The sequence below is a fragment of the Papaver somniferum genome, chromosome 1 (genome assembly GCF_003573695.1).
Source record: "Papaver somniferum cultivar HN1 chromosome 1, ASM357369v1, whole genome shotgun sequence".
In the NCBI taxonomy this organism is placed as follows: Eukaryota; Viridiplantae; Streptophyta; class Magnoliopsida; order Ranunculales; family Papaveraceae; genus Papaver; species Papaver somniferum.
In genome coordinates, this window is record NC_039358.1 from 223469635 (window position 1) to 223494263 (window position 24629).

A 24629-nucleotide genomic window follows, 5' to 3' on the forward strand; every position below is an offset into this window, starting at 1 on the left:
GCGAGCATGATGAGTCTTTATTACTTTTGGCATGTTTGTGTGTTTTACTACCTATGTAAATGCTTGCATGTGTCTTGATGTACGTGTAATATGCGTTGTATGATTTCCCCGCAAGGAGTGTCTGTGATCCCCCACAGATCTTTGCTAAGTTAAGTATGACGACTTCTTCTCCGTTTTAATATTACTTAGTAGGGCGGCTTCTTCCCCGTTTCAATATATTAGTAGGGAGGCTTCTTCCCCGTTTCGATAGTATGTAAATAATATATAGTAGGGCGGCTTCTTCCCCGTTATAATATTACCTAGTAGGGCAGCTTTTTCCCTGTTTCTTTATTATATATACTACTTTATTTTGGGGAAATTACTCGTGTGCATATTATACTTGTTTGTCTAACTTCCTGATCTAGATGGTAATATTCTGAATCATGATTTGTATGGGCACTCTGTGTGGATGATGTTATTATTATTGATTAGAGTTGCTCTCGCGTCGCCTTCTCCAATGAGTTTGGCGAGGTTAGGGTGAAACTTGCTTCATGATGCACAAATAGTTGTATGATTTGTGTCTTCTTGTTTCTTTCAGTTTATATTCTTTTAGAACTGTGAAGCATGTTAGTGATTAATTGAGAGTTATATGTTTTCATTGGGCACCCTTATGGGATGATGTGCTCATTCGTTCTCACTTCAGTTTTAGTTGCCAGAAGAAATGGTGCACGTGAAGATATCTGATTTCGTAATTTAAAGTGTTACCGAACTGTGATACATTTATGTATCTTTTGCATGTGTATTCTTTACATTTTATGTGTAAACAACATACTAATCTATTAATATCATTTGAGAGTTATTCACTTATAAATATCAGAGTGTTGAAGTTGGTTTTAGTTCACATTATGAAATTATCATTCTTAAAATCGATAATCCATATTTAATGCTTCAATTAGGGTGTAATCCTATCAGCTAAGCAGGTTTAGTATTTGGGCGTCACAAGTTGGTGTCAGAGCTCACTATTAGATCTTACATGGGCAACAATAGATGCTAGTTAGTATCAGATGGTGAAGTATATTAGTTTAGAACCGGGTTGGGTTGTGAGATAAATCCTAATCACTAAAATCTAGCAATAACTAAAAGATTTGTTTGATTGATTGATTTGTTTGTTTGAATACGTTTTATGAAGTAAAAATTGTAGGGTAAACCAACTACTTTATATGAGATTAGAGAATAATTAGTCTAAAGCTATGAGAGCATAGGCAATCCAATACTAGAAGAATAGTGAGATTAGTATATTTGATAGATCCTGAATATCATATAGAAACTTTATTGCAGAGTAGTTTGTAATGTACTTTGAACCCGTAATTTATTGAAATAGGAACTCGTGTAGAGAACTTAAGTCTAAAATTTATAATTTCCATTATAGAAATTCATGTAGGAAAATTAGACTTCCCTCTTGGATGGAACTTAAATCATCAGTATAGTTGAACCTAGAGCATATATAAACTTTATTATAGAGCATCTAATATTGTATTTAGAACCAATAATCTTTTGAAATAGAAATTAGTGTACTGAACCTAGAGCCACAAATTTTGGATCTTAGTGGTAAAAGGCCGTTTAGATTTATGTGTCATTTCATGTTACTTTGAAATCATTTAAAATGAGTTGATTTTCGCGCGTTTGTAAGTACGAGCAGTAATTGCAGTTATCCGAGAGATAACATTTTTCTATAAGGTGGGGAGTTTTGAAGACCACAAGTATGGTTTGATTTTCGAGGACGGAAATGATATAAGGTGGGGAGAATGTAAGGATCCTCAAGCCCGTCAACTCTATTTGACTGGTCTAGTGATGATCAAGAGACGATTTAGACGATAATAACTCGATTAGTTAATATAGATTTTAATTAATAGAAATTAATTAAAATAACGATATAGATACGGAACTAGTACCGCTGGATAGATATCGAAAATTTACGCAGAATGGACTACTCGAGCGTGTCAATCGGGCATCAGATAGAGAAGATATCATCAATTTTGTATGAAGGGAAAAATAGTCCTTTTGTTTTAGATTGACTTGGGCTGCCCATATCTCAATCGTTGGGTTTCCTAGTAATTCTGTTTGGTCTTATCTTCACCCGAACGAGAAGATAAGTCTTCTTCCTATTCTTTTCTTCTTTCTTCTTTCCTCTTCTCCTTCTCTCATGTTCTTCTTCTTCTGCTTGTGTGTGAGAGATCAAACGGAAATTTGGTGATCGGTAGGAGGTGAGACGATCATGGAGTAGTTAATAGTGATGATGTTGTTATCTGTTGTTGACTCAAAATCGAATGAGGAAATGAATTAGGAGTTAGGGTTGCTGAGATATGGAATCGATTGGAGTTTTATGAGGAATTGAAAGTGGAATCAAGTGATTATTGCAGGGATGTTGTCAGATCGATTATGTGAAGCTGTTCTATTGATGAATCGAAATAAAAAGGTAAATTAGGGTTCTTAATTTCTTCTTTTAATTCTTTGAATTTGATTGATTAGTCGAGTAATTTATGATGGGTTTGTTCTTAATTGAAGTATAATTGGATGTATTAGGTTTAACTTGAGTTTACTTAGGATAATTGAATCTCAGACTATGGTTTTTAGGGTTGAGCAGTTGTTGTTGAATCTCTAACGAAGAAATAATGTTCCTATAACTAATGGGCTTGGTTAGTGGACTTGGGTTTGGCACAGTTTTCCTATTTTGATAATTTGAACCCTTTATGGTCTGAAATAACATTTGGTTCCTTCTACAAGTCGTAGATATCTCATTAGACTTACCAAATGAACTATAAAACCAATTCAATTGAACCGTAAATGCACTTAGAACAATTAGGTAGTTAATTTAGCATATATCTAGAGATTTGTATGATATTATGTTATGAGCCTTTTGGGTAATCTCTTAGAGTGCTTGTGTGATTAACAGTTAGTCTTATTAACAACGATCGATTCAAGGGATGAACCAGTGGATAGTGGATCTCGAGGTAGGCATGGCTTGTCAACAAAACAGGTGGGAACTCTGTAATCTTCTTGTAATCATTGAGCATTTTTCATTGCGAGCATGATGAGTCTTTATTACTTTTGGAATGTTTGTGTGTTTTACTATCTATGCAAATGATTGCATGTGTCTTGATGTGCGTGTAATATACGTTGTATGATTTCCCCGCAAGGAGTGTCTGTGATTCCCCACGGCTCTTTTCTAAGTTAAGTATGGTGGCTTCTTCCCCTTTTTAATATTACTTAGTAGGGTGGCTTCTTCCCCGTTTCAATATATTAGTAGGGCGGCTTCTTTCCCGTTTCGATAGTATATAAATAATATATAGTAGGGCGGCTTCTTCCCCGTTATAATATCACCTAGTAGGGCGGCTTCTTCCCCGTTTCTTTATTATATGTACTACTTTATTTTGGGGAAATCACTCGTGTACATATTATACTTGTTTGTATAACTTCCTGATCTTTATGGTAATATTTTGAATCATGGTTTGTATGGGCACTCTGTGTGGATGATGTTATTATTGATTAGAGTTGCTCTCGCGTCGCCTTCTCCAATGAGTTTGGCGAGGTTAGGGCGACACTTCCTTCATGATGCATAAATAGCTGTATGATTTGTTTCTTCTTATTTCTTTTAGTTTATATTCTTTTAGAACTGTGAAGCATGTTAGTGATTACTTGAGAGTTAATGTTTTCATTAGGCACCCTTATGGGATGATGTGCTCATTCGCTCCCACTTCAGTTTCAGTTACCAGAAGAAATGATGCATGTGAAGATATCTGATTTTGTAGTTTAAAGTGTTACCGAACTGTGATACATTTATGTATCTTTTGCATGTGTATTCTTTACATTTTATGTGTAAACTACATACTAATCTATTAATATCATTTGAGAGTTATTCACTTATAAATATCAGAGTGTTGAAGTTGGTTTTAGTTGCATTATGAAATTATGATTCTTAAAATCGATAATTCAAATTTAATGCTTCAATTAGGGTGTAATCCTATCAGCTAAGGAGGTTTAGTATTTGGGTGTCACATTAGGGTTACATGATTAAGCTGAGAAGAAGAGAAAATGAAGGGGGAATGTAAGATTTGATTTTACTGGCGTAGTATCATGATTTGATTTGTTAACATATCGTGAATCATGGAGGTGGTTTGATTCTGTGAAGAAAAGAAACGAACAGGGGTTTAGTCCATGAGTGAGTTGGTGAAAAAGCGGGGGTCTAACAACACCACCCAATATTTCGCTTAGAAATCTGTATGGAATAATTCCAAAATACTTTGCTAGAGAATCAACCAGACAGTCAGACTCAATCTAGATAAAAGAATCTCAAGGAGTTAATATCTCTCTCTTGATTTGATTTTTACTCAAGCTAAAAACAATAGCGAGTCTTTATCAAATACAAGGAATACTTGGACGGTACCAAAGACCAATGTCCAAGGATTAATCAATATCAATCAACAACCAAAGGTTGGATTTCCAATTGATGATCACAAACGCACAACCTGTATTATTTCAATTATACAAAATATAATGCGGAAAAGAAATAACACAGACACCAGAAATTTTGTTAACGAGGAAACCGCAAATGCAGAAAAACCCCAGGACCTAGTCCAGATTGAATACATACTGTATTAAGCCGCTACAGACACTAGCCTACTGCAAACTAACTTCGGACTGGACTATAGTTGAACCCCAATCAGTCTCCCACCGATCCAAGGTACATTTGTACTCCTACACCTCTGATCCCAGCAGGATACTACGCACTTGATTCCCTTAGATGATCTCACCCACAACCAAGAGTTGTTGCAACCCAAAATGACAGACTTGATAATAAACAGATCTGTCTCACACTGAAAAGTCTATCAAAGGATAAATCTGTCTCCCACAGATGAACCCTAGGTTTTGTTCCGTCTTAAGATATAAAATCAAGGTGAACATGAACCAATTGATAATCCGCTCTTATATTCCCGAAGAACAACCTAGATTAATCCATCACCTCTCTACAATCCTTCCTGACTACACATGCGGTTTGTCGAGGAATCACAAACAGTGAGACACAGATGTTTGTGACTTCTTTATCTTGCCTATCGGAGAACTCTCACGATCTCAAGACAATCAAAAATTGTACTCGTACGATAGAAGATGCAAGATCAGATCACACAACTACGATAAAAGTAGTATCGGTCTGGCTTCACAATCCCAATGAAATCTTTAAGTCATTAACCTGATTTTAGAGAAGAAAATCAAAGGTTAATGTAGATCGACTCTAGCGGGCGCACTAGTAGCACACAGACGTGTGGGGATTAGTTTTGCACAATGCTAGATGTTTCCTTTATATAGCCTTCAAATCCGGGTTTTTCCTTAGGTACAAAGCAATCCTTATTCACCGTTAGATGAAAACCTGATTTAGATTCAAGTTAATATTTCTCAACCGTTAGATCGAAAACTTAGCTTGTCACACACACTTGGGTAAACGTTTACCGGGTTTGTGAAAACCATGCCCAAACGTATACGTGTATGTTGGTTCTACATAGTAACCCAAAAAGGTTAACCATATGAGCATTTAATATCAACCTTGTTCTTCTTCACCATAACTAGTTCAATTGACTCAAATGAACTAGTAAAGGAGTTGTTCAATTGCTATGAGATCTTATGTAACTACACAAGACACAATTGAAACAAATATGATTCGATTTGATTGAATCGGCTCATGAATATTATAGCCACTGTTTTCATAAAGCATTCCTTAGTAATTTAATGTTTCATGTTCAGAGCACATCTTTAGATCATAACCTCTTAAGATCATAAACAAGTTCACGGACTTAAGTTAATCGGTTGAGTTTTCCGAACTAAGCAGAAATTCTCGGAAAGAGAACTTTCGCCAGTTCGTGGACGTAGCACACAAACGAGTTTTGAAAAATCCAGCAGAAATTCTCGGTCGAGAACTTCCGAAAGTTCACGGACTGAGTCTGCGGACTGGGTTCGCGGACTTGGCAAGCCAATTCCAAAATCCTCCTGATTTCTCTTGATCAACAAAGTTCGAAAACTTCGGTTCATGGAATACATGGTCATGTAATCTAAACTCTCATTTCAATAATTGAGACATTCTTAGAGGACGCTATATAGACGTTATTCACAAACCGATTCACGTCAGAGCAATTCTCAAAGTGATTGAAACTTTTCATGACTTTCGTCACTAGGTGAACATAAACTTGATCAAGGAGAAACGCTTTACCAACACATGATTTCGAGATAAAAGATAAGCAATGAGTGCTCAGCTCGAAATGTCAAATGTGTATGATTTAGTCTATATAGCATACGACTTTTGTCTCAAAAGAAGTAGGAGATAAAATAGATAGACTTTTGAGTGATAGATAAGTTCAAGTCTACACATACCTTTTTGTTGATGAAGTTCCACAGTTCCTTGTATAGATCTTCATCGTTGTATGATGAATCGCCATGAAGTCCTTGAGCTCAACTACACTTTTCTATCCTAGTACGAGACTTAGCTATGTAGGCTAGAAATAAAGACTTATAGTTTTGATCACTAACATTGACAAACATGATTGAGATAGCAACGCATGCGAGGTCGACCGAGCTATGTTCTAACAATCTCCCCCTTTGTCAATTTTAGTGACAAAACTATTAATACATATGAAATACAAAAAGATAAACTTTAGTGGCTCCTATTCCATAGTCTAATCTTCAACGTTCCCTGAAATCTTCGTCCTTCCAAGTACTCCAATGATCCCAAAGGTTGTAAGTTTAGCATCACCGTTGTTGAAGATCCGTAATTATAACAATGAGAGAAATCGAGATTCTCGATCATTATTATACAGTGTCATAGTATTATTATGTAATATCAAAGTCCAATTGTATCACGACTTTAACAATAATACTACGGTGATATGTATCACTCCTCCTTAATCAATACTCCATCTCGATCATGGAAACCACTCCCCCTTACACAATGATCCGAAAACTATATGTATTTGTAGTGTGAGCTACATTATTTCTCCCCCTTTTTGTCAATAAAATTGGCAAAGGTACAAGAACGGGATCACAATGAAATTTCCACAAGAGACATTTCATAGACTAAAAGAAAAATACATACCAACTTAATTTAGATGCAATCATAAAGCCGAAGCTAAATGCATTCATCAAGGAGTTTTAAGATACAAGATAACCCCTATAAAATTCCACAGCCGCACACCCCGCAAGATATTACCATTAAGCATAAGTTCAAAAGAACTCTCCCCCATTAGATGTCATTCCCGAAAGAACAACAAGAGCGGCCTTAATTTCGAAAGAAAAGAAGGATTTTTTTTAATTGGACACCAAAAGCCATAGGAATGATTCTCTATATCCAAATCTCAACCAAATTAATTACAAGTAAACCCATGATTATTCAATTGAAAACGCAACTAAATCAAACCACAAAAGTGATCAATTTAATTGAAAGTGCTCAACATAAGTAAACTTACGGATCTACGACTAAGGTAATCATACGGAGATGACTAAATTAATCGTTCACGTACTCAACATAAGGAAAACCTTACGAAATATACGACTACATTAACCAATAGAATATGATTAGTATATCCGTTCATATACTCAACACAAGAATTTGTGGAATATATGAAAACTCAACTAGATTAATCACAAGAGAACCTATATTTAATCTAATTGGAATACAAACAACCAAACTAATCACCGAAGTAATCAATTTAATTATTTTGGGCTCAACATAAGAGAACTTATGGAACCCCGACTAAGTTCATCATAGAATATGACAACCTTAACCGTACATGTACTCGACATAAGAAAGAAAACTTATGGAGTACAAACTAAATAACCAAACTGGTTGATTAATTTAGTTCCTAATGCTCGACATATAGCATCTTATGGAACAACCAACAAGCCAATAAGAATAATCGACTTAGTTGTATCGTGCTCAACATAAGACACTCAATGGAGCCTTCACGGTAAGACATAACAAGATGCATCAATGAAGATCGATATCGTGGATAACATACAAGGATCTATTCTATTTTCCATCATAATGATATAATAGACTTTATCCTTGCCAAACAAAAGATATCATCCTATTTTCCACCAAATACATGACTGCATAGGCATAACTTTTGTATATGTCAAAATTCCATTCGTCCTTTCATCAATACGAATACCGATTCATAAACGACTTTACTTTTGACCGCAATATGGGATCTCCAAGTTCACGGACACAAACAATACATATCCCATAAAAATATTGCAATATCACAAACCATTAAAATACTGCAATAAACATCATCCTCCAAATATTTTTAGAATTTAATACCAATAAACCTAAAAAATAAACATAAGAAGATGAAAACAAAAATAGCTACGTGTAGTCACAATCATCGCTATTCAAAGCACTAGTTATTCTTCCAACTAATCCAAAATGAAGACATACTAGGCAAACAACTAGAACCAAGATCAGACGAAAAACTAAATCCTGTCTGCAACCAGGGATTGAACAAGAGCGAGTTCCTCAGTTGCCTTCCTTAGTTCGTCTTTTAGGTAGTCTAGATTCCGTGTTGTGATACCAAGTTGTTCGTGAACGACCTTGAAGTCTCCAAGAAGATTTCCTACCAATTGTGAAGAAATCTGAACTGGAAGTTTGTCTTTGTTTTCATGATCAAGAGCATGAAAGCAGGAAATATCAATAGGACATGGCTCAACATCATCAACCTTGTTGCTTCCCTCTATTGTGCACCACAAAGACTTTTTAGAAAATCTTTTTGCACCTCTGGAACACATTATAAAAATAAGGGATTCCATCAAACCCTAAGAAACAAGACGTTCGTGAGGGTTGGTGCGTGTACTAGAGAGACGGGCCTGTGAAAGACCAAAGAATCCCAAAGAGAAAGAGAAATATATGTTGAGGAGCACACGGAATAAGTAACATCGAATGCAGTACAATCCTGACAGTTTTCTCAAGATGAAGATCCTGAGAACCATGAGCATCCCTTTTTAACAAGACAAAAAAATTTAAAAATAAATTCAACATGAACATGTCAGGTTGTAATAAAATGAGCATATTGCTCATCATTATGCACTTCTTCTTTCTCCTTTACATCGGTGTTTAACAAACTACCTGGTTTAGTTGAAGAAGCATTATCAAGAGAAGATTTAGAAGTACCTGGTTTAACAACATTCCATGTTTTCTTGATATTCCATCTCAGTCTGTTTATGTGAATCTTCAGATCAGAGACTCGATTGTTGACATGTAAGAAGTTTGAATTGGAAGTCTTGGATTCACAGTCCTTTTTGAGAACATTAGGGGAACTTGACTCGTTTTTCTTTCTCCTGTTCCTTTTTCTCCTTGCAGACTGATTTACAGCATCTGTCACACTTTTTTTGTTCTTCCTTCCACCATTATAGGTATCCTTCGGTTTGAATACATAATTAGGAAAAGCCCTATCACAATATTTCCCTTGAGGCCGGACATGAATGATTCCAATCTGTGATATAGGTTTAACAACTTCTTTAGACGTCCAAGTAAAGAATGTTGTGAAGTTTTTCATTCCTAATCCGAAGGCGACACTTTCGTTCAGAGTGTCCTTTGTTTCCGCAGTAATAGCAGTTGAAGGACCTACATTTAGTAGTTCTCTTTTGAGAAGATTTAGAAGAGGTAGAATCCTTGTTTTTGCACGCTGACACAGGTTCTTCACATGGAGAAATATTAACAACTTTAACAAACTTAGTCTTACCACTATTAGGAGCGTCTTTATATCCCAGAACACGTTTATCATGATGTTCTTTACAGGCTCCCAACATAAAGACAGTTTTGTAGAGCTAGAACCGGACCTATTTAGATTCTCTTCCACTGATTTTACCTTATTAAGAGAAGCACTGAGTTTGGTTTCCAATGACTTTTCTCTGAGTAGAAGACTGCGTTCTTTGTCATTGAAATACTTCTGTTTATATTCACATCTTGCTTCACTTTCGGCAAGCCACTCTTTTAATATACAGAGGTTACGAAGAAAATTATCACATTCAAATTTTTTTGAGCGAACCTCTTCCTCATGATCTTTAATGGTAGATTGTAACAGTTTGTATCTACCATCATAACCTTTGAATAGTTTTCTCAATTTTCTGTTTTCTTGACAGAGAGGACTCATATACTTTCTTAATCAAGAAGTTGTCCTTGTTTCCTTCAATTCACGATTAAACAACTTGATGTATTGAGAAACTTTCTCATCAAGACTTTATCCTTCTTCAGAATCACTATTATCCGAGAGATCATCCAACTGCTCATCAAGAGATTTCCTCCAGTTGGATTCAGATTCGGTTGAAGGAGGCGAGAAGGAGTTTTCCTCAGTAGTTTCAGATTTTTGAAACTTATCTGAATAGTCATGGACTGATGTTGCGTTCTCAGAGATAGTACTCTTGTCCATAGAGTCAGATCGCTACAAACACGGACTTGTTAGGTCTTAAACGTGTTTGCCTTCTCAGATACCAATTGAAAAAGCGGGGGTCTAAAAACACCACCCAATATTTCGCTTAGCAATTTGTATGGACTAAATCCGAAATACTTTGCTAGGGAATCAACTAGACAGTCAGACTCAATCTAGATAAAAGTATCTCAAGGAGTTAATATCTCTCTCTTGATTTGATTTTTACTCAAGCTAAAAACAATAGCGAGTCTTTATCAAATACAAGGAATACTTGGACGGTAGCAAAGACCAGTGTCCAAGGATTAATCAATATCAATCAACAACCAAAGGTTGGATTTCCAATTGATGATCACGAACGCACAACCTGTATTATTTCAATTATATAAAATATAATGCGGAAAAGAAATAACACAGACACCAAAAATTTTGTTAACGAGGAAACCGCAAATGCAGAAAAACCCCGGGACTGGGGGTGTAAATAATACCCGAAAATACTCGGCCTGCCTGTATCCGCCCGAGCCCGCCTGTACCCGAAGTAGCCCAAAGCCTGTTATGGCCCGTCATGGACCCCCCGGCCTGGCCTGGATTAATTTATTGGGCGATCTCGGGCTTTGCGATTAATTATGATGCCCGGCCTGATACCCGGCCTGGTGCCCGGCCTGAAAGCCTTCTATGTGCCATTAATCATTTAATATCCTCTTAAAAAGACTTAAAAGTTACAATTTTATAATTGTCAATTTTGTGTCAAGAAAAATAAAATATATAATTGTTTTTTTACTTATAATTAACCTTTTCAAAACATTAATGGTAATATATTTTCTTATTAGAAAGTTTATTGTACTCTAATTAATTATTTATTATAGGCTAAAATTAAAAATTTGTCAGTGTAATTTAAATATAAAATAATACTATCACTTACGATATGCGATGTTGGAAAGGAAAGAATATTGTATTTAATACCGTTCATTTGAAAATTTAAACTTAAAAAAAAAATTCAAAATAGTGGCCTGTCCGGCCCGATCTGGCCTGCCCGTATAAAAAGCGGGCTTTGGGCGGTCTTTGGGTAGCAAATTATCTACTTGTGCCCGGCCTGTCCGGCCTGAATTTGTTTACGGGCTCACAAATATTAATCCTGGCCTGCCCGACCTGTCTTAGTTTTTGGGTCGGGCGGCCCGGCCTGCCCGAATTTACACCCCTACCCGGGACCTAGTCCAGATTGAATACACACTGCGTTAAGCCGCTACAGACACTAGCCTACTGCAAACTAACTTCGGACTGGACTATAGTTGAACCCCAATCAGTCTCCCACCGATCCAAGGTACAGTTGTACTCCTACGCCTCTGATCCCAGCAGGATACTACGCACTTGATTCCCTTAGCTGATCTCACCCACAACCAAGAGTTGTTGCAACCCAAAATCACAGACTTGATAATAAACAGATCTGTCTCACACAGAAAAGTCTATCAAAGGATAAATCTGTCTCCCACAGATAAACCCTAGGTTTTGTTCCATCTTAAGATATAAAATCAAGGTGAACATGAACCAATTGATAATCCGATCTTATATTCCCGAAGAACAACCTAGATTAATCAATAACCTCTCTACAATCCTTCCTGACTACACAGGCGGTTTGTCGAGGAATCACAAACAGTGAGACAAAGATGTTTGTGACTTCTTTATCTTGCCTATTGGAGAACTCTCACGATCACAAGCCAATCAAACACTAGTACAAAAATGGCCTTTATCCACGCCAGATATAAATTTCTCTGTCACGCCTTTTTGGTTTTGGTGTGTCTATAGGGTATACTTCTACCCTATAGACACGCCATGTTCAATGGGCGTGTTAATAAAAGTGCTTTCAGCCACGCCTGGGCTAGTAGCGTGTCAAAATATTAACCGTTTAGTCACGTTAGCCTTAAAATTTTGATTGGGCGTGTTTATAGACCAGTCTATGGCCATACTAGGTAGTTGTGGCGTGTCCAAAAGGTTAGTCACGCCATTTAAGGTGTGGTTTTAAAGTTGGTTCATTAGACACGCCAGTATATGCGTGTTCATAGTATACGATTGATTGACACGCCAGTATATGCGTGTCCATAGTGTATGATTTATAGACACGCCAGTATATGCGTGTCCATAGTGTACGATTTATAGACACGTCAGTATATGCGTGTTTTTAGTGTACGATTTAAAGACACGCCAAATTCAAAGTGTGGCCAAAAAGTTCCTTTTCTGGACACACTATTATATGTGTGCCCATAGTGTGCGTTCTATAGACACGCTGGTTCGTTTTGAAAAAATTAATAAAAAGATTTTGCCCATATTCGAACGCATGACCTCGAAAGAGTTAGGCAATGTATCAATCCACCAATCTGCCCATCTTTAGATGTATAAAATTAGTGTTCTGAAAAAACTAAACTGGTTCAACTGCTCCACATTTTAGCGCTTTAAATGCTTAAACTATTTAGGTTTTAGGTCTCTTGAGCTCTGCTCCGTCACGGTGACGTACAGTAAATTCTCCAGATGCAATTTAACTTCAATCCCTGTAAACTCAAGATCAAATCAATCACCTACATTCACCTAATACTCATCGGAATTTTTGAACTCTTCACATCAATTCTTATCTCTGCATACCAATACTCTCCTCTAGCTATAAAGATATTGGAACCAGAATTACTAGCAAATTTGTAAACGGAGCTAACGACCATCAAATCAACACAAGACACATCTCAAATACCAAGAAAACCACCAGTTTTTACAAGAACATTACCAGTTTGATTACACACAAAGGAAACAGAAACAAGCAAAATAACAAATCTAAAAACACCGAAAATCCTGCAATTTCTTTACAGACCCTTTGTACATCTGAAAATCAAGTTCGTAACCATTCACTTCTTGTTGCCATACGAAATCAGATTATCCCAGAAACTCCACAAGTCATTACCACAGCAACTCCACAAATTGCTTCTCAGTACAAACTTCATCCATCTTCAAAGTTTCATAACCATACTATGATTCGCAAAAAAAGTAAACCAAACACAACACAACACAAGAAAATCACCACGAAAGATCTTACCACCAGATGTCAGATATCGAAACCCCATTCTCCAGACACTTCTTTAGTGACTTCAAATACCATCAATTTCCTCACAAATTTTCACGAAGATGCACAAGAATGTCAAAACATCCTAGTTCTAGAGGAATTAATGGTACTGTAGGGATGACTGATCTAAATCTGCATTAGATTCCTCCTCACTTTCATAGTCCAATTCATCGAACATGTAGTAAGGAGCGGTTCCATCATCCTCATCAGAAGTGGTGTAAGGACCCTAGAGATCTTCATCCTCATCTTCCTCCTCTTCACCTCCAATGTTATATCTCCAACATCAATACAAAGCACTGGTCAATAAAGTAATATCGCATGAATAAATTTCATCTGAAGGACCAGTTTCTAGTGCTTTAGCTGCTGCGACATTATAAGGAAGCTCTCAACCCAAACTCTCATATTCATCCATATTATCAACTTGTTTCGATCTGCTAGTTTGTGAAATACATCTCGTTGTGGGGAATTGAACGACAGTGCAACAAAATGAAGATCTGGGACAAAAAAAATCTGGAAACTAGCCACAGGACGAAGAGAATTATGCAAAGACGACAACTCTTATGCCTAATTATGGTTTTTGGATTGAACTAAAAACGTCACAGCAACTACAACCATGAAAGTCAAAACTTAACTATATAAAGTTTGGAATATAGAGTTCGAGACAATTTTGTCCTGATTGGCTAATCCTATTTTTCTATTTTTGTAATTGTCATGCCGATGTTTTATAACAACAAAAAATTTCTATAAGAATACTACAATAATGAGTAAGCACTACATCAGAATTCCAATTCCAATATTAAAACCAGTCGACAAGTTCACACATCAGTGACAAAACCACAACTATCACCTTTAGTAACAACAGATTGATGACCATGATGGTGGAATGGGTGAACAAAATTACTAGAGATCATTCAAACATCGTGATAGTTTCATGAAAAAGAATGCGAAAAGTTGATAAAGATTCTACCAAGAAAGCATGAGATGCTGAGATGCAAAGAAATGTCTTCATCTAAGAGCAGTAACAGTGAAAGTGTGTTGAATAGGTATAAAGAACCTGCAATATGAAAACAAGGTGCTAAAAAATCAACAATAGTCAAGAAAGATGCCACAAAGTAAAAAACAAATACTTGCAGAAGTGATGCTACAAAATCAACATAGTCAAGAAAGATGCCACAAAGTAAAAAAAAAAAAAAAAAAACTCACAGATTGATTTATAAAAATAGGTGAACTTATACAAAGTTACAAAATTTTAAAAAATAGTTGAGCTATATACCTCAATCGTGAGAACCTCCCGGACAAGCCTCGGAATCAATCCGAGAGCAAAGTTCATTACTTCTTCTAGCCATCAACCTAATTTACAAACTTTAGTCCTTGAGTAACAAGTGCATCTCGAGCTCAATGTTCAGTAACACCGAGAAAGGTTAAGAGTCTCAAGATCTAGTAGATAACTGTCTTTCCATTTATTTTATCCAAAAGAAAATCGAGCAAGAATCAACACCCAAGTGCAGTTCACAACATTTAACAGATTTGTTATCCTATTTCGATATTGATACTTCGAACGCTCCAATTGCAGAAACATGGCTAAGTACAGCAGAAAAAAGTTCCTCAAAACAGCTGGAGTTAGGCACTTGCCTTACGGTTCAAGTGAATTTTAACTCATTGAAGCACCAAGTATGCAATATGATGCTACAAGTATCTCAAACTAGGACTATGGGCATAAATACCTTATTCGTAGCAGCAATATCTGGAACAACCACATGGAATTTTCCCCAATAAGCAGGAGCCAAGGTTGCAATACTAACTGCAGTTTAATTACTGGCAATAGAAAAGCCCTTAGGGGCAACTCCTCCTCGCACAAGTTCTGCAGAATCAAGAACTTGTGATAAAATTCAAACTCATGAAATGAAAACTACGGAGAATCAAGTGTTACCTTTTTTGAAAATTATAAAATGAACTAAAATGTTCCTTGAAATTGCATCAAATGAAATCAAAGTATTAATATTTCTGGTTTGGATGCAAAAAAGAGAAAAACTCCACCATGGTGTGGCAAAGTATTCAGTTAGTGTTCATATTCAGATTCTGGATTGTAGGAGATGAGAGAAGTATTTGTACTTGGAATGACAACTACATTCAAGGAAGACAGTCACGTCCTTCACAGATGTGATGTTGGATGAAGCAATAAATTATAATCAAGTCACTTACCTGATAGACCAAGAAACAATATCATTACCATCTTGAGGAAGAATATTCAGTTATTTTTAGATAAGATATTTCAGCATAAGCAAATCCATGTTAAGAGGCATCTATGCAAGTAACATTAAAATTATTTCACCGATTGCTGCAAATACTGGTGAAAAAGCCTGAGAATGTTTGTTGGAGACGTGTTTGATGTTCTGTGTGATAACGAAATTGACCTGCAATAAAAACCCTATGTTACAAGACAATCCCGTATCAAATGCCAAACAAAAGATATTGAAAGTAGATGTACCTAAGCAGAAGAGTTATTTATACGAGCACTTGGTAAGTTGAGTGGCGGACTACAACTTTGCTCCAAATTTTTTACCCGTGTGGCGAATGGAGACTCTTTTAATCAATAGTCCTTAACAGTATACGCCGCTCATCTACACGAAAAACAAACAATTATAGGTCGAATACAAAGAATTGAAGATAATGATCAGTACATTAAGAATTAAATCTTCACAATTAACCATGAAACACAACATTTACCCATTTCTCACACCAATTATTCCCAAATTTCCTCAAATTTTCACCACAAACGATCATTTCCTTAATATAATATGATAGCAATGTAAAGATATATGTTTTTTTAGTGCAGAAACTTAAAACTACCATATTAACATGGCCTTTCAATCAAATAGATTTTGATCAAACGTGTTAACGAAAACATTGTTTGATGAGAGGAAGAAGTTAAAGCTAGGGTTTTAGCTGGAAAAAAAAAAGAAAAACCCATGGATTTTTTTAAAAGGATGCGTTAAATATAAAGGGATGAGGGGAAGATACTTACAGACGATTGAAGAAGAAGATGAGATATTTGATGTTCTGCAGAAGAACCAAGCTTCGAATGGAGATATCGTATCAGTTCTACAAACCAAAAGAAATAAAACCTCACTTAATGTTGGACACACAACACTTTGACATATGCATTTAACCTCAATAGAATACAGTCAAAAAAATAAATAAAAAGTGATAAAACTAAATCATGAAGATTCCAACTCAGTAGAAACCTTACCAAACTAACAAAAACGCATCAATTGAGAAACAGAAACCATGCCCAACTTCCAAATCTAACCAGACAATATCCATAAGCATTTCTGCAGAATAGTCTGACTAAGAAAATCTTTATAGTGTAATTCGGTTTCGTTGGGACAATTCATCAAGCAACTGGTGCAAAAACAAGTTAAATTATTCATTCTCTATAAATCAATACCAAAAAAACCGTACTGTTATATGATGCTCACCTGATGTGATACCAAAATCCATAGAAAATCTTATCAAATGTTTCTTTAGCCTGAAATATAAATTAGGGGAAAAAAATGATTACAAGAGCAAAAGAATCATATGATCAGGGAAGAACAATAATTATAATAAGAGTCGCAAATTAGATCTACAGTAAACTCTAAAAATAATCTCAAAATGGAATTAAACGAAATCTTAATAATATCCATAATTTTAAGAAAATGGAATTTCATTACTCGAAGAAGAACACGAGAACCGGGTGAATTTTTCAGAAGAGAATGATATAAAGCTTCATGAGAGCAAATCAGCAAATGATTAATTATTTTATTAAAGTAAATAATTTTTCATGGGGAAGGTATATTCATATTCATCAGAATAGCTTCACAAGCCTTTCTGGTTTTCTTTTTGTTTGGTGTTTGGTGTTTTAGGTTTTAGTAAAAAACGGGTATAATAAGAAAAGAATCCCCTAGACGTGGTCAATCTAAAATATGGGAAAAAAATATGCTAGGGGAGAATGTTGGTTTTCCGAGGTGAAAAAATGGTTCAATTCAAGTAATGTAAAAATATGTGGAGAGGATTTTTATTTTCGTGAAATTTTTGGTGGGAATTAAGGGTGCCATATTAATGTTTTTCAATTTTGGGAAATTTTCGAATTTTTACTTTTATATTGGAAAGATTTGTGAACCTGACGAGAAATCCAAGTAAGGAAAATAATTATTCAACATTAATTGGAATTTTGTTGGCGGGGTAAATTTATAAGTGGGTTTTGCTGGTATTTTCCTTATTTGGATAATATTTCCCAATATAGAGTATATTTAATACTAGTATTTTAGAAATTAAATAAAATAACAAGATTTTTGTCTCAACAATGAATATATGTTGTTACAATATCAGTATTTTTTCGGGAAAATAAATGTGTTACATCTTCATGTTCCATCAAGATTACACAAAATCCATATTTCCAACTCAATTAAGAATTGAACGTACATTTATTTTCCTTTCGGTATCAGTTTAATTTTTTTTTTCTAAAACAAATACTATTATTTATTTATTTTGGTACTATTTGAAAATAAAGTGTTAAAAAAATGTTCGAGTGAGCATGATCCGGTAAAATTGGATGTTATTTGTGGAGAATAATTGAAGGTGAAAACGATCTAGTGAAAATGAGTAACATTCAAATGGATGGAATTGTGCATAATTAGTGAAAGAGCGTATGAAATAGTTTAATTGTGTATAAATTGATGTTTATCGGAGGCAATAGGTGGATAATTAGTTGAATTGAGTATGATATAGTAAAATTGTGTAAACTTGGATACGATTTTTGGATGACTAGTAGAGTTGAGTATGATCTAGCAAAGTTGAGTAAACTTTAATATAATTTGTGGATAACTAGTAGAGTTGAGTATGTTATAGTAGATTGAGTAAACTTGGATGCAATTTGTGGCTAGTTAATGAAAGCAAGTATAACTATTTGAGTTGATTATGATCCAGCGATATAAAGTAAACTTAAATATATAATTTGCGAATAACTATTAGAGTAGAGTATGATCTATTAACATTGAGTAAACTTGGATGCAGGATAATTAGTGAAATCGAGTATGATCTAGTGAAACTGAGAAAGTGAGTATTAAAAATGAGTAAACTTGGAAGTAATTTTAGGATAGTTAGTGAAAGTGAGTATGATCTAGTGATATTGAGTAAAATTATACTTAGTTCGATGCAATAAGTGAACAATTATTAAAAGTGATTATGATCTAGTGAAGTTGAGAAAAAATGGACTCAACTAGATGTAGTTGGTGCACAATTGTTGAAAGTGAATATATGATACAGTAAAATGGTGTAAAATTGGATGCAATTGGTTGATCATTGGTGAAAGTGAATATGATCTAGTGAAATTGAGTAAAATATGATTCAATTAGATGCAATTGGGTAACTAGTAGAGTTTACCACGATCTTGTAATAAAAATAGTAAACTTGGAAGTAATTTTAGGATAATTAGTGAAACTGGGTATGATCTAGTGATATTGAGTAAAATTACACTTTGTTCGATACAATAGGTGAATCTTTAAAAGTGATTATGATTCAATTAAATGCAACTAGTGGGTAACTAGTAGTGTTGAACACAATCTTGTAATAAAAATAGTAAACTGGGAGGTAGTTTTAAGATAGTTTTTGAATATAATGCATATTTTCATCTCAATCAAAATTTAAACGTGCATTTATTTTCCTTTCGGTATTTGAGGTAATAAATATGACTAGTAGAGTTGAGTATGATTTAGTAAAATTGAGTAAGCTTGAATATAATTTTTGGATAATTGGTACAATTGAGTATGATCTAATAAAATTAAGTAAACTTGGATAGAATTTGTGGATAATTAGTGAAAACCATTATGATCTAGCGAAATTGAGTAAAATTGGACAAAAGTTGACACTATTGCTGAATAATTGTTGAAAGTGATTATGATCTAGTGAGATTAGTTGGATGTAATTGGTGGATAATTGGTGAAACTGATTATGATCCAGTTAAATGGAATAAAATAAATTGGATTCAATTGGTGGATAACTAGTAGAGTTGAGCATGATCTAGTAAAATTGAGTAAACTTGGAATTAATTTTATGATAACTTGGGAAAGTGAGTATGATCTAGTGATATTGAGAATATTAGACTCGGTTTAATATAATAAGTGAATAATTGCTGAAGTAAGTATGATTTAGTGAGATTGGAAAAAAAAAACACAAAAACAAATTGGATTCAATTGTAGGGAATGAGTATGATTTAGCGAAACTGAGTAAAATTAGATGTAGTTGGTTGATCATCGGTGAAATTGAATATGATCTAGTGAAATTATGTAAAACTGAATTCAATTGGATGCAATTGGTGTATAACTAGTACAGTTGAGTATGATCTGGTAAATTTGAGTAAACTTGGATGTCATTTTTAAGATACTTAGTGAAAAGGAGATGGTATCAAGTACACCACCAATTTTTTTGTTCGACAACCTGTATGGACAAAACCTAACACAATCGCAAGTAAATAGAAATTATAGATCCTTGAACTATTCAGTTTCGGTCGTGCTCATTGCTGATTCTGTTAGCTGACGTCTTTTACAGCCTAAGAGTTCCTTCAACCAAAGTGAAGACTTTTGGTACCAATATGCTTCGAACAAACAACCTATTTGATTTACCTTTTGATATTTTGATCTATGTACGGTAATATGTTTGCAATACACATAGTCCATCAAACCTCACGAATTAGGAAAACTTACACTTAGTTAGCTTAGAAGCCTGGATTATTAACCACCTCTGAATAAGAATTCAAACAAATCGAAGAAGAATTTAGATATCTATCTTGAGGAATCACAAAGTTTGATACGAAGAGACCTTTGTGATTTCTATCTATCTCGTTCCTGATACGAGATAACAAGAACCTCGAAGATCAATAAGAACAAGATCATGATATACAAACTATCATGTAAAAGATAATTAGACCTAGTTTCAGGAATCCCAAAATGAAGTTTTTAAGTCGCAAACTAATTATGTTTTCAGAAGAAACCTAAGTTCACAGAGGACGACTCTAGCAAGCAACTGGGACACAGAAGTGGCAGCTTTGAATTCAATCAAACATTTTCTCACCCTAGATTAAACTCTTATTAAGAAATGAAATTCTTAGCAGGAATTCATGTAATCATATGAATATATTTTTTAAAATTACCCACAGGAATACACCATGCTCCAAATTTGTACACAACACTCCTAAAATATCTACTGTTCAAATATGACTAAACTTCAAAGTAAGATCCATTGTCGAAACATTATGTTAAAAACTGGAGCGGCTACGATGTGGCCCGACCACATCGTTTGAGTATGTGGTCCATCTTATTTGTTTGACACGTCTTGAAAAGTGTTAGTTTTGTTGTTATTTCGGGAGATTTAGAGGGGGTTATTTTTCAAGAACCAATTTCTCATGTCTTTTTTATACAAAAATCAGGAGTTCTTTTTTTGTTTAAACCTAATTTAACATACGTTTAAATAAACAAAGAGGAGCCACGTACTTAAACGACGTGGCCCACCCACATCGTATCCCGGGCGGTTCACAACTTCTCTTTTCTTCCCTCTCCCTCTCTCGTTTCTCTTTCCCCACGATCTCCAAACCTCGCCTCTCTCGAGTAAACGAAAACCCTAACTCAGTCACAACTATAACCACCTTTACTTCCAGAACAAACACAGAAGAATCCCCGATCTTCTTCTTCTCATATATGGATGTTTTTGGTAACAAAATCGACTTCATCTGAAATCGCTCATCTCTTGTGTAAAAAAATCACTCTTCTCTTTGTCTAAGCTATCGACTTCATCTGAAATCGGTCAAGGGTTTGCTCAAGTCACTGTGTTTTCATTACTCTTTCTCTAGCAGATGAAGATTGATGAACAAGATGAAGGATGCTGGAACTTCTAAAAGGTATAGTTTCACGAACCCTAAATTTGTTTCTCTTCTTTGTTATTTTAGATGTTCAATCTTTGTTCTTGAATGGGTTTTTTTTACTCAATTTTAAACCAGGGTTTTTTAATTTTGGGATATGTTTTACTCGATTTTAAGTTCTTCTATCGATTATGAGATTTGGGTTTCTGAACTAGGGATTTTTACTCAGATTTGTGTGATTTGTTTAGTTGCTAGGATTTGTTAATTTGATGTTTGATTCTGTTTTGAGAATCTAGGATTTGTTTGGTTTATGGATTTTGCTGGATTTGTGTTTGATACTTTGATGTGTATGTAAGATAATTGTGTAGATTCATAGCTGCAAAATTAACCTTTGTATGACAACGGGGAAGAAACATACAATTGGGTGTGGGGGTGTTGGTGTTGGGAATTTTACCTTGGATTTGCTTATTTATGCACACAAATATTTAACACTATCAAATATTTACCTTGGTAGTAACTACTGAGATAAAGAAGCTAGGAAGAAGTTATCCTTTCGTTCCGTAACCTTTCTTGTTTAAGTATGTTATTCGATTTCTGAATCAAATACGAGACCAAATAAACGAGCCCGTTAGAATCCTGCTCAATTTTCGTTCTATTATGCTTTAATTCGGGTGCAATAGTTCATATCCTTGGGTAGTTGATAACATGACTACAACTGTTTTAAAGACTTAGCAGCAAAATTAATTTTGTGTTTGGTTTGGTTTAATTCAGAGAACATGCAGTCATGGAGAAGATTAAAGAAGCACACAGGAGAGTGATGGTGGCTAACCATCCTCACAAGGGTGGGAGCATGTATCTTGCTAAAAATATCAACGAGGCTGAGGTACTTTTGATGGATGAGGGTCGATTTCAATTCTTTCCATGTGAAGGTAGGACTGATTGTTGAGCTAGAAGTCATAGAACAAGTCAAGATGGTGTTTTATAAAACAAGAAGAAAATCAACCAAGAGGGGTACGATTGAATATGAGTCATGACAATCTCTATTTTTCTTTTGTTGATTTTTTAAGCTAGGGTTTGCTGTTAGGATTGACAGATGTTGATGATCCTATTCCCAGATCTAGTAATGGCTTGTCTGAAGAAATTTCTTTTAAGATTCTGAAACAGGTGTGGGTTTCTTTTTCTGAATTCTGTGATTTTGGTCAGCATTTTGTGATTATAGTGAGTTGCAACTTGTTGCGGCAGGGTTGGATGTCTATAGCACAAGTCTTCTACATCTATCCAGTTATTATCTTATCTTGATTACTAAATGTACCATGTTTCAGGAAGTTATATCCAGAAATGTACTGGTTGATGAATGTTCAAGGCAGGTTGTCGAGGTGGAGCAAGCAACCATGTGGAAGTTTCTTTGGTGGTCGGGAATCATAGCTGTCCATGTTATGGTTGGCCAAAGCATAGATGATCACTCGGTAAGTGAAATCTACTGTCATATGCATAAACGTCTGTTATAGTAATTCTTGATTTTTGGTAATTTTGAAGATCTCTTTTACTTCCTGTTACACAGATATATACGCATGAGCAATAGAAGTTTATGAACTGTAATTTTCGTGTTTCAGAAACTTTTCTCCAGCACTTCCTCCTCAAGCCTTTGTCTTTTATTTCCTTCTTGGTTTGCGGGATGAGTTCAGCTTGTTGATGTACTTTATGCTGAGTGTTTGCATTTGTCTCTTTGTGAAGGAAGGACTCATGCTGGTTGTTGCAACAATCTGACAAGATATATGCTGGAGCATTTTGACAGTGATTCAGTGATTCGAATCACAGGTAACTGATGCTTCTCTCTTCTGAAAACTTAACTGGATGCAATCATGTTCCAAAGTCATTGATTTGGTTTTATGCATGGATTTCTATTTTGTAATTTGATTCTTCACAAGATATACGAAGGTGATGGTTTTCCCGATGTGTTTGATTTGTCATTGTTGTCTCATGTCAGGGTTCGTAATCTTATTAGTACCTTAAAGTTTGTATAACGTCAGTAGTCTGTTCGGTCTGAACTAACCCATGAACATCACCCTAATAGTATTGCTCAGCAAAGAACTCTTCGCCCGCTGACCAGAATCCATCTCATTTATTTTGATGCTTCTTATATAGAATCTAATCGTACTATTAGAATTGGTATCATTCTTCTTGATAATGCAGGAAACTTTTGGGGTGCCAAAACAGTCCCAAGCACAACATGAGATGCTTAACATGTTGAAGCCAAGGCTCTTCTTGTAGCCACACTATGGGTTAACGAGCTGGAACTGCATTTTACTTCAAAGGGGACTGAATCATTCTGAAGATGTATGCTATGCTATCTAGTGTTCAAATCACCATAGTTAACTATTGCTGTTATAGTGGTCTCTGTCAAGTTTTCTAGATTTTTGGTGTAGTTAGTGTCAGAATTATTCGAAAAAAATATTGTCTTTAGGTTTCTGTTAGTATTATTTTGTAACATTTGATAAGGTCTTATTTGGAATAAAAATTCTGTTAATTCTGGGTAAATAAATTTGCCTTTTTATTAAAAATATATCAAATTTGAAAAGAAAATATTGATTTTGAATTAAAGGCTTGAGATAATGCCACATGGATGGTGGAAGATGTATCCAATTCAACGATTGAGATTTCATAATCTTTCATCAACGTGTTCGGTTAGAGATTTAACCATGTTCCGTAGCTTTTTAAAATATAATAAAAAATGAACGATTTGAGATGGTTATTCGATGGTGAAAGATGTATCTTTGAAACCCATCTTGTCCATCCGTTTTGGTTTAAAATTATCGGTATAGATTAATACACGCGAACGGTGATAGATAGGCCTGTCAATGGAAGAATATCCGTTGGATATTTAGAAATCCGATATCCGACATGTTAAGCACTACCGGATATTCGATATCCGATAATATCCTATAGGATATCAAAATCAGATATCGATTCCGATAGGCTAAGCTGTCGGATATCCGATAAATATCCGATAGTATCCGGTTATAACAAAAAAGCTTAAAAACCCTTGTAAAACATTTTCATAATTGACACTTATGGGATATTTATCCGACAATATCCGATACTAGACTCGAAATTAGGATAAATTATAAATAAGTTCCTATACTATCGGATATCGGATATTAACATTTCGGATGGGGTCTAATCCGTT

The 24629-nt window shown here is 35.0% G+C and overlaps 1 protein-coding gene across 11 annotated transcripts; it reads left to right on the top strand.

Moving 5' to 3' along the window:
- Positions 1–21120: 21120 nt before the first annotated feature.
- Positions 21121–23880, top strand: LOC113316952. 11 transcript variants are annotated; one of them, XR_003343153.1, is made up of 6 exons: positions 21121–21481; positions 22214–22371; positions 22510–22606; positions 22765–22908; positions 23056–23260; positions 23636–23880. XR_003343153.1 is itself a non-coding variant. In XM_026565114.1 (5 exons), the coding sequence occupies exons 2-5, from the start codon at positions 22339–22341 to the stop codon at positions 23119–23121; spliced, it is 336 nt and encodes a 111-aa protein (XP_026420899.1). In that variant the 5' UTR covers positions 21121–21481; positions 22214–22338; the 3' UTR covers positions 23122–23880. The 11 variants fall into 11 exon arrangements, 4 of the variants coding, with proteins under 4 accessions (XP_026420899.1, XP_026420909.1, XP_026420902.1 ...); XR_003343170.1 differs by having other exon boundaries at positions 23181–23260; XR_003343144.1 differs by having other exon boundaries at positions 22514–22606; positions 23177–23260; positions 23355–23880.
- Positions 23881–24629: the final 749 nt, after the last annotated feature.

Excerpts from the sequence above, each read along its gene's own strand:
- LOC113316952 (XM_026565114.1), top strand. The coding sequence starts at position 22,339 with ATGAGGGTCGATTTCAATTCTTTCCATGTGAAG. Across the intron at positions 22,607-22,764 it reads CTTTTAAGATTCTGAAACAG|GAAGTTATATCCAGAAATGT; the intron begins GTGTGGGTTTCT and ends ACCATGTTTCAG. Across the intron at positions 22,909-23,055 it reads AAAGCATAGATGATCACTCG|AAACTTTTCTCCAGCACTTC; the intron begins GTAAGTGAAATC and ends TTCGTGTTTCAG.